The 10,139-nt window shown below is 64.3% G+C and overlaps 1 protein-coding gene across 4 annotated transcripts; it reads right to left on the reverse strand.

Annotated features, from left to right (window-relative positions):
- Positions 1–1,878: 1,878 nt before the first annotated feature.
- KAZALD1 (Kazal type serine peptidase inhibitor domain 1) lies at positions 1,879–6,579 on the reverse strand. 4 transcript variants are annotated; one of them, XM_035329505.1, is made up of 6 exons: positions 6,528–6,579; positions 6,216–6,371; positions 3,937–4,537; positions 3,010–3,170; positions 2,178–2,325; positions 1,879–2,039 (listed from the first exon to the last, which is right to left on the reverse strand). In XM_035329505.1, exons 3-6 carry the CDS (start codon positions 4,436–4,438, stop codon positions 1,954–1,956), a joined length of 897 nt encoding a protein of 298 aa, XP_035185396.1. In that variant the 5' UTR covers positions 4,439–4,537; positions 6,216–6,371; positions 6,528–6,579; the 3' UTR covers positions 1,879–1,953. The 4 variants fall into 4 exon arrangements, with proteins under 4 accessions (XP_035185396.1, XP_035185395.1, XP_035185392.1 ...); XM_035329504.1 differs by having other exon boundaries at positions 6,212–6,371; XM_035329501.1 differs by lacking the exons at positions 6,216–6,371; positions 6,528–6,579 and adding an exon at positions 5,589–6,058 and having other exon boundaries at positions 1,880–2,039.
- Positions 6,580–10,139: the final 3,560 nt, after the last annotated feature.

Below are 10,139 nucleotides of genomic sequence, written 5' to 3' on the forward strand. Positions count from 1 at the left end.
GGTGGCTCGGGGATGTAAGTTTGGGGCAAGTGCTGAGGGGTCAGGCCGTGCGCTGGGGAGGGGGACACCCTGGTGCCATCCAAGAAGCACTGTGGTGGCATCCACGGACAGCCACCGAGCACCTCCACAGCCTCCTGGCCGGCCCTGGGGACCTGGATGTGTCCCCACATCAGCTCTGGGACAAGTCACCCCAAAAAGCAGGGCAGCCAGCCCTGTCCCCGCGCTGCCACCAGGCACAGCTCAGCCAAGTCCCCAGGACCCCCTCCAGGTGCCCGGAGCCAAGCACCATCCCCACGCAGACCCTGGGGGAGGCACTGACACAGCCCATGTCAGAGCTGACCGAATGCTTTCCGAGGCAACAAATAACCTCAATTAGGCTCCGTGGCAGTGACCGATTCCAGCCACGCAGCGATATTGGCTCCTTTAATTTTTAAGGGGCTGGGAGGTGGCACGAGGGACACCAGCCCCCTCACCTTGCAGGAACACAGCCCCAGCACCATCCTGACCCATGGAGGGGATGCAGCCCAACCATCCCCCGGCCAGGCCGGTGTGTCCCAGGCCTGGGTGACCCAGGCAGGGCTGGCCGGGGTAGGATTGGCACAGAAGCCTGGCGGGGGGCCAGCCCGGGGCCAGGCGGGGAGCCCAGCGAGGGGCTGGGAGCCATGGGATGCTCTCGGGTTTCCCCGCAGCAGCCGCAGCCCCAGCATGGCCCCGTTCCACCAAACAATTACACAAACGGGGAGGGGGAGAGGAGCAATGGAACTGCCCCAGTTTCTCCAAAAAAAAAGCAGGTTTTACACCTAAAAAAGGCAAAAATAAGAAGCAAGAATGGAAAAAGCATGCTGCCTGAGGACGCCCCAGGCAACAAAAGCATCCCAGGAGCAAGGAGTGTGTCATTTCTCCCAGTTTTGTGGGGTTCCCTATCACAGAAAGGGCCCCAGGGCCACCACAGAGGTGTGGGGACCTGGTGGGGACAGTGATGGGGCCAGGAGCTGAGGAGGAGCCACCAGAGGGGCCGGGGAGGCGCAGGAGCACTGCTGGCTGCAGCACGGGGCTGGCCCAGCCTCATCGGCTGCAGGAATTTGGGGCTGCTGCCAACTCCAGACAAATCCCCTTTATTTGCTTGTTCAGGTTTTGATGCTGTAATTGCATCGTCCGAGCCAGCTCTCGAGAGAAAGAGGAAGGGGGAAAAAAAAAGAAGAAAGGGGAAGGAGAGCAGCATACAAACCCAGAGCAGCCGGGCTGGTCGCATCCTGCCTGGGGACCGGCCAGCTCCTTCCTCGAGGAGCTGGCTCCTGGCCTCGGCTCCAGACCTCCCTGCAGCTGGGAGGAGGGAAGGGGCCGGGGACGGGTGGTGGCAGGGAGAGGAGCCGAGGAGCTGGGGGTGCAGAGAGCCAGCTGGATCCCCAGCACACAGGGACCCCCCCGGGATGACCCCTGTGGGTGCAGGATGCTCGCTGCCCTGGGTCAGCTTTGATCTGTGCACCAGCACTCACCGAAACGTCCAGACACAGAGCTGCTTGGAAGGGACAAAGTCAGTCTAAAAAAGGCCAAAAAGTGTTTCTGGCCACGTCGGCGTTCGGGCCAGCATTGTCCAGGGAGGGGAAGATAGTGGTGAAAACCACAAGTGTCTGGTTTCCTCAAATCACTACTTTTCTGGTTAAAAACAAAACGGGAAGGGAGGGTGCTGCAGCAGCAAGCTCCTGGGTGCTGGGGCGAAGCCTGGCTGTCCCTACCCAGGGGATGCAGGCAGGCCTGGGGACAACACAAGTGCCATCTCCAGGTCCCAGCCCCCTGTATCACCCCCAAAAAATAGAGGCTGCAGTGCCAGGACTTGGTCAGAGAAGGAGGTTTGGTTTGGGGGTGTTTGCTCCGGAGCCACCCCAACCCCCAGGGACGGGCCCCATGGGACGAGGTGGCACCCCCGTGGGGTGAGCACAGCCCAGTGCCGGGCTAGTAGTAGTCCTCCTCGCTGTCCCCGTAGTCCTCGGGCACCGTGCGGGGCTTCGGCAGGGACGAGCCCGTCAGGTTGAGCTGGTCTGAAACGGCAGCACAGGGACGGTGTGACGGTGTGACATTGCCCCCCTGCTGCACCAAACCACGCTGCTGGCCGCACCCAATGCCCCCGTGTCCCAAATGTCCCCTCCCGCACCCCCCGGGACCATCGCGGTGCTCACCCGGCGTGAAGACGGTCAGGCTGGCCAACGCCACCACCTCCCCGACCTTGTTCCTGGCGAAGCAGCGGTAGGTGCCCTCGTCTGTCACCCGCACGCCCTGGATCTGCAGCCAGCCCGTCACTTCGTACCTCTGGGGGCCGCCTCTGAACTGCAAGGGGGGAACGCCGGTGAGCCCTGGGGCGAGGAAAGTCCCAGCGGGATGCCCCACCGGACTGTGGGAGGGGGGTGCTTGCCAGGGAAAGTCTTTTTCCCCCATTAATTATGGTTTTGGGGGCGGGCACAGCCCCCTGGATGGGAGAGGCAGCTCTGCACGGGCAGAGCGGGGTGCTGCAAACCCTGCAGGGGTGGCTCAGAGGGGCCCCGAGCTCCCTGGCGCCAGCTGGGCTATTTTTTTGTTTGTCCCCAGCACCAAACAACCTCCTCCGGCCCCAGCTGGGCTGCAGCTGGTTGCAGGCTGTTATTGCCACGCGGTGGCTGGGGGTGGAGAGCTGAGGCCCCCTCGGCCGGGCAGGGTCCTCAGCCAGACCCTGCAGCAGGGCGTGGGGTCAGAAGGGTGCAGGGGAGCAGCACGTCACCCTACCCACAGCCTGTAATGGCCGGGTACAGCCTGGCTGGGTGCCACGGGGCTTGCTCCGTGCTATATTTGGGGTCAGGAAGCTGGCAGGGTGACCAGGGGCTGGTCTCCTTGTCCAGCCCTGTTGGCGGACACGGCATGAAGGCAGCAGGCAGGGAGAGCCAAAGGGAGCTCCCTGCTGCAGCACTCTGCGGGTGCCACACGACGAGCAGATCAGAAGCTACCAGAGATGCTTGCAGGAGAGGGGAGGGCGCCCACCTGGACAGAGATGTGGGGGTCATCCCCCGGCAGCAGCATCTCGGTGCCGTCCTTCCTCCACTCGATGGATGCCATGGGGTAGGCAAAGACCTCGCAGCCAAAGATGACGTCCTGGCCGGTGACGTTCCAGGCGTCGTAGGGAGGGGAGGTGATCTGGGGCTCTGGGGGACACAGAGGGGGCAGGAGAGCCGAGCTAGGAGCATTTGGCTTGGGGAGCGATGCCAGGACCCTCCCCGTGGCCCCTCTCTAAGCCCAGCTTCGCAGAGCATCGCTGGGCCCCAGGGTGCTGTCCCTCCTCCCAGACAGGGCTGGGGGCCACCCCCAGCTCCCCACAAACCCACAGTTGTTGCAGCCCCTCCTGCACCTCGGAGCCCCCCAGGGCACAGCCTTCACGTCCCCTGTCCTGGCCACAGTGCCCCCACTTGTCCCAGGAACGGCCCAGCTGGTATGGGCGCCCAAGAGCACATTCCTGGAGCAAAAACTCAGGGACAAAACGAGCTAAAGAAAATAAAACCAACCCTGACACCCCCTTGGGTTGTGTCAACCGGTGCCACAGGGTTGCCCATGGGTTGTCCCCCAACCCTTAGCCACACTCTGGGTTTCAACACGCAGATGGAAACGGCACAGCAAACCGACCCGGCCCAGCTTTCCGCACGCAAGCAGCAGCCAGGGCGAAGGAGCCGTGTTTCTGGGGAGTTTCTTGGCACCAGCCACGCTCCAGCCGCATGGTGCCGCGGCCAAGAGCTCGCTAACAACACCCTGGATCTCCCCCAGCCGCCTCAGCAGTGCTCAGCCTCCCGTAAATCCCGCACGGACTTGGCAAAGCCTCTCCCGAAGCTCTCCACGTGCCTTGCCCACAGCAGAAGGGCCCCCGGGGGGGAATATTTAACCCAGCCCCCTCATCCCACCGCCCCCTCCGGGCACTACCTGCCTCGCAGGGACCCTCGTGGGCCACGGTGAGGTTGGCATCGGGGCGGGCGCGGGCGGCCTCCAGGAAGCGGCAGAGCTGCGGGTAGGTCCTGCCGTCGGAGCCGCAGAGGGCTCGGTGGGAGAGGCAGGCGCACTGGGGCTCGGGCACCTCGCCGTGCCGCAGGTCGCCGGCGTCCAGCCGGCACTCCAGGTGCTCCCCGCACTTGCCGTAGAAGTGGTTGGTGTTGTCCAGGTCGCAGATCTGCCCCTCCAGGTTGGCGCACTCCCAGCAGCAGTCGCAGGCGTCCCGCACCGTGCCGGCCAGGCACCCGCGAGGTTCCGGGCACTCGTCCGGCCGGCACTCGGCGCAGCCTTCCCCTTCCTCCAGCAGCCGCTGCCAGCCCCGCTGCAGGTAGTCGGCGGTGCTGGGGAAAGCCTGGCCCAGCTGGAGCCAAGCCCAGTGCGCGGAGAGCAAGGAAAGCACCAGGCAGGAGGAGCTCAGGGGCTTGGCCTCACGCATCCTTGCAGCGGCTCCCCGAGCACAGTGCCACCATCACTTGGATGGGGACCTCCAGACCTGTTCTGGCCTCCTGGGTTAGAGCTGAGCTGCCATCATGGCCTGCCAGGAGGGAGAATATGTTTTAGGGGCACACAGAGCGTGCCCCAGCCCCCTGCACAGCACAGCAGGACATGCAGGGGTGGCTATTCCCACCCTGTGGCTCCCCACCTCCTACCAGGCTCCTAAACCAGCTCCCACCCCAAAACACGACACCATACAGTCCCTTCTCCCTCCCCACATGGGGCTGCTGACCCCAGACCCAGCTTCACCCTATTTCCCTGGCAGGTAGAGCCCAGCCCGCTCTGACCCCACTGGGGCCCATGCACCCGAGCGGCTGCTCCACGTCCCCCCGGCGGCCTCGTGCCCTGCTCCTCTCGGGAAGCTGCCGTGGAGCCGGGCGCCCCTTTCCTTTCCCCACCTCTCCACAGGAGTCATAAAGCTTTTTTCCCCTCCGTCACTGCCCGGACGAGCGCAGTGGAGCGGCTGATCCAGCAGACAAGGGGCTCTTTCCGCACTGAAGGCAGCCAGCCGAGAGGAGCCGAACCAGGAGGATGCTCCTGCTCGCTCCTGGCTTTTGTCCCCCCTCCCTGCCCTCACCTCCCACCCCGCATCTCACCCAAGCAGGGGCTCAGCCCCCCCCAAAAGCTCTGCGACACCCCCCCCCCCCCCCCCAGCTATCACGCTGCTGGCTGAGCACGGGGGAACTCGGTGCACGAGTGGGCAGCCTGCATTGGCACAGCGGGGTCCCTGTCCCCGAGCAGGGGGGATGATCGGCCCCTGGGCTTCCCATCTCTGCTACGAGCCAGCCCCCTGTGTCTCCCCCCAAACAAGGACTGCAGCCCCCTCCCCAGCCCCCTGTTTGCCCCCATTAAACCCCCCCCCGGATTACAAAAGGGACAACAAACCTCATCCCACAGCATTCACCAGAACACCCACCGGAGCCCCCCGCTGCCTAGCCCCCAACCCTCCAGCAGCACGGAGAAAAGCCCCAAGCCCGAGCGGCCACAGCAGCAGGGGCCAGAAAAGGGGGGAACAGACAGGATGCAAAGCCACCCCCCTGCTCCCCAAATCCCCCCGGGACCCCCTTTCCTGACCCCAAGCCGCCACTTACCGGAGGCTCCGGTGCGCAATGGCTTCGTGCGCCCAGCCCCGGCAGCCCCGCTGCCACCGGCCGTGATGTCAGCGCCACGCCAGTCCCCACGCCCCCCGACGGGCCCCGTCCCAGCCCCGGACAGGCCCCGGGCTGGCGGCCACCCCTTCCCTGCCGGCACCCGCCGTGCTGCGGCAGGACCCCCGGTTACCGGTGTCACCCCCCCGGTGCCGCGGCCGGGACCCCTCCCGCTGTGGGATGCTGTCCCCAGGGGGACTTCGTGGGGGTCCGTGGGGAGATGTAAGTGAAAGCAGATTGGTACGGCTAGGGCAGGGAGCAGAAGCATCCTGGGGGCTGTAATTTGGGCAGCTGGGTGCCTGCTGTAATTAAACAGGGGGGTGATTCCCGGGGGATGCCTGTGGTGCCCCCCCACCCACCCAGGGAGCAGGCACTGAGGGGACACGAGTGGTGGCATTACCTTGGTTGCCCGCCCCCCCCCCCCCCCCCCCCCCCCCGAGCCCCAGCAGTGCACAGCCCCCCTGCACAGGGCTGCTGAGCCCCCCCACCTCAGTTTCCCCTGCTCTGAACTCGTGGGGGACACCCAGCACCTTCCCGAGCAGGGAGACACGGTGCTGAGCACAAACCTGCTGCGAGCTCATGTCCTGCTCCACCACCGTGCTGCGGGGGCTGCAGCCCCCTCCCCTTCTCCAGGCAAGGAATTTGTGGGATTTGCTTCCACGGCGAATCTCAGGCGAAGCAAAGCCGTCCCGGGACCCCTCGGAGGATCTGGTTTCCTTCACTGTGCTGCAATAAATAAATAAATAAATAAAAATCTGCTTTTGCTTTCCAAAACCCCGCTGCAAATCCGTTCCGGGCTCCGGAGCTTTCACTCAGGCACGTTGCGAATTCAGCCGTGGCTAATGACAGAAAACCCACGGGGCTTCAGCCCCCAAAACCCACCCTTGCCGGCCAAAATCCCCCTCCAGCCTCCTGCCACAGAGGGGGGGTCCTGCTGGCTCTGCCTTCGGCCCCTCTCTGCTCCCCCTTAGCAGCCCCCAGCCCGGCAGCTCGGGGCCGAGCCCCCCCCCCAGCTCCTCTGGCCCAGCCCAGCCGTGCTGCAGGTTTTTTTTGGCAAACCCCAGCTGCTGGGGATTTAGGGGGTCTCTGAGACTGCTTGGGGAGCAGGGCAGAGCTGGGGGGGGGCTGAGGAACCCCTTTAGGCACCCCCCCTCCAAGAGCCACAGCCCCAGGGGAAACACCACCCGCATCCTTAGGTACCCCTGTGCCAAGCGCTGCCTCGCCTGCCCCTAGAAGCTGCTGGGCCTCAAAACAAGATGGAGCTGCAGCCTGGCAGGTAATTAAACCTCCTGCTTAACGAGACTGTTGAACGTGCTAATAAATAGCAGCAGCTCTGAATTAGGGGTGGAAGATCTAACCTGTGCTTAATGAGGAGCTGTACTCCATCATGCCTCGCTTCAATCAGCGTGCCCCCTGGCACGGCACACCCCAGTTATCCCCCCCAGTTATCCCCCCCAGTTATTTCCCACCCGTGATTGTCCCATATATCCATAGATGTCCCCCTGGCCGTGGCATCCCTCCTGGCTCTGCCGTGGGGACGTGGCCCCATCCTGCTCGCTGCCTGTCCCGGGGTGCCCCGGTCCTGCCCCGGTCCTGGGCTGCTGTCCCAGGCGATCCCAGGGGGGGGGTGAGGCTGACGAAAATCCCCCCCTGGAAACGAAGCCGTGGGCCAAATGACTCAGGGTTGTGGCAGTTTTGGCACGGAGGCGCCGGGGTGGGAGCAGGGGCTGCGGCACGTGTCTGCTGCTGGGGCGCTGCGCTCCCGGAGCTGTGTGGGGCTGGCTGATAATAACCCAAATCTCTCTTTTTTTTCAGCTCAAATCCACCCCTTTTTGTTCGGAGCAGCCAGGATCCAGCCGGCTGACCCTAGAGCCACGCAGCCCCCAGTGGGTCCCAACCACGTCCTGTGGGTCCCCCCTGGGGCCGAGGCGCGGGCAGGTCCCCCTGCCCCATGTGCCAGGCGGGACCCTCGCCATCCAGCAGCCGGGCTCAGGTTTCCCGGGGCTTCTCCGGAGCAAATTCCTCCCCGGAACGAGCCCGTCAGCAAATTCTTGGGGAAGCGGTTGCAGCTGTGCGCGGGAGGGATGGGGGCTTCGCAGGGGGGGACCGGGAGCGGGGGCCAGGTGGCGAGGGACACTCCGGTCCCCGGGCACTCAGCGGTCTCCGTCGCCTCTGTTTTTTTGTGGGGGGCACCCAGCTCCTTCTGGGGGCTGTGGGGACTCCCCCGTCCTGTATGGCATCCCCATGCCAGCTTTGACACCTTGGGGCCAGGGCAGCTCCTGTCCCTTGCAACATGCTCCCCCTGGCCCCCAGGAATGGGGCAAGCAGAGCTCGGCCAGGCTCTGGGAATTTTTTTTTGGGGGGGGGGGGGGGGCCCCCCCCGCCCGGGCCCTGTTTTCCCTCCCCCCGGGCTCCTGGGGGGGGGGGTGACACTGCCCGGGGGGGCAGGCAGGGGACAGGCAGCAGGCTCCGGGGTCTCTGCTGCCACCTCCAGGGCGCTGCTGGCCTCGTCCCCTTGCCACGACACCCTGTCCCTGCACCCGAGCCCTGTCCCTGCAGGTCCTCGCCCCCCCCTGCACAACAAGCACCCCTTCCCCAAAACCACCCTGGGGACCCCATGGCAACTTCGCGCCCCCCTCCAAGAGGGGCTTGGGGACCCTGTAGGGGTTTGGGGACCTGCCCAGGTTGTGTGACCCCACTGTGACAGCGTGCCCCTTGTCCCCCTGCCTTGCCCCAGGTGCCTTGGGGACCCCCCCACCCCAAGGGGCCGTGTGGGTGGCTGCATGTGCCAGGACCCCCAGCGCCAGCGGGGCTGGGACGAAGGTGACCCGCACCCGGCCGGGACCCCGATACCCCCACCCTGGGGACACTGAGTGGGGAGGGGGAAGGCCTGCAAGCAGGCTGCCCATTTCCAGGCGTCATTAAAGAGCAATTAGCTGGAAATTAAGCTGAGAACAAGTATTGATTAGCTCATTAAGGCTGGGGGAGCCGGCTGGGGCAGGAGGGATTGCTGCCGCTCGCCCTCATTATGGGCAAGGTTAAAGCCTGTGGTCGGGCAGCTCATTATAAATGCCAGGGACCAATCGATGTCCCCCCCCCCCAGCACCCCCACAGTCACAGGGACATGTGGCTGTCACCTGGGGTTGGACGGCTTGGAAAGTGCCCCCAGTGTCCCCCAGGGCGGCAGCGGTGGGGACAGATGTGAGACGCCAGGCACCCTGTGCAGGGCTCTGTGCCACCCTGCCCCACAGCCGGGGGTCGGGGGGGATTGGGGTGAGCCCGGCCCCATAAGTACCCCCCCAGCCCCATCCGAGCCCCCGCACACAGGAGCTGTCCCTGCACAGGTGTGGGGGGAGAGGTGTCATCATTATTTTTGTTTTCCTCGCGCCGCCCTGGAAATATATTGTGTTCTCAGCTAATCCCGTTCAATTACAGCACAATAAAACACATAATAAAAACGTAATTCATTTTTCCCGAGCGCTCCATCTCCCCGCGTCTTGGCAAGCTATTAAAAATTTGTCTTCATTTTTCTGGCAAGAGCCTTGTACCTTTTCATCTTTAATTTATGAGAGCAGAATAGCAATTGACAAGCCCTTATTGCGCGGCGAGGGGCTGCATTATTTATAAGCCGCCGATGGCTGGCTCAGGGGAGATATTTGCAATATGCCGGGGCTGGCAGGAGGAGGGGGCTGGAGCCGCCCCGTGCCCACCCCACTCCTGTCCCCCTGTCCCGGGTGGGTGCTGGCACCCCCACGCTCAGCATCCCCATGGATTTGGAGAGGCCGGTGGCCTCTCTGAGCGTGCAGCATCCCAGACACAGGCTCGCAGAGCCCTGGGCGAGGTGCTAAGCTGCTTGTGCTAAAAAAAGCCGCCCTGACAGCTGGGCAGCAGGCTCGAGCACCCGCTGGAGCACCCAGAGCGGCTGGCACAGCACGAAATGGGAGCACGGCCGGCCCCGGGCACCCTGTTCCCATCCTCGCCCTCTTTGCAGACAGCCCCTGCGGGAAGCAGGCAGCGCCCCCGGCCCCTTTCCACCAGGGAGGAATTGGCGACACGCTGCTCCTTGCTTTTGGTTTCGTATAAACAGCCTGCCTTTATTATTTGGTACGTGTAGGTACAGAAAAAAAATATCAGAAATAACCGGAGGAGACGGTGGTGTACTTAAAGCCACTGGAGAAGGTCCGCTGGGAAGGAAGGTGTAGGGTAACCCCTTGGGGGAGCAAAGAGGGCATGAAAAAGAGACTAAAATGGGCGCTCTGCTGAGATTAATTCGTGCCGTGTGCTCTGGGGAGAGCCAGCTTCCATCCCTGGAGCGCCCTTGGGGGTGCCCCGGTGCGCACAAGCTTTCTTGGCGCTGGCACCACGGATGGGGACGGGGACATTTGTCTCCCCCCACGCAGGATGGGGCTTTACACAGCGACACGCACGGGCTGGGCACAGGGAACGGGGACACTTCTGCACTGCGGGTGCCCGCCGTGGCACACGGCCCCCCCC

Source organism: Oxyura jamaicensis, chromosome 6, assembly GCF_011077185.1.
Source record: "Oxyura jamaicensis isolate SHBP4307 breed ruddy duck chromosome 6, BPBGC_Ojam_1.0, whole genome shotgun sequence".
In the NCBI taxonomy this organism is placed as follows: Eukaryota; Metazoa; Chordata; class Aves; order Anseriformes; family Anatidae; genus Oxyura; species Oxyura jamaicensis.

Excerpts from the sequence above, each read along its gene's own strand:
- KAZALD1 (XM_035329505.1), bottom strand. The coding sequence starts at position 4,438 with ATGCGTGAGGCCAAGCCCCTGAGCTCCTCCTGCCTGGTGCTTTCCTTG. Across the intron at positions 2,326-3,009 it reads ACCCCCACATCTCTGTCCAG|TTCAGAGGCGGCCCCCAGAG; the intron begins GTGGGCGCCCTC and ends CCCCCCTTGCAG. Across the intron at positions 2,040-2,177 it reads CCTGACCGTCTTCACGCCGG|ACCAGCTCAACCTGACGGGC; the intron begins GTGAGCACCGCG and ends CTGCCGTTTCAG.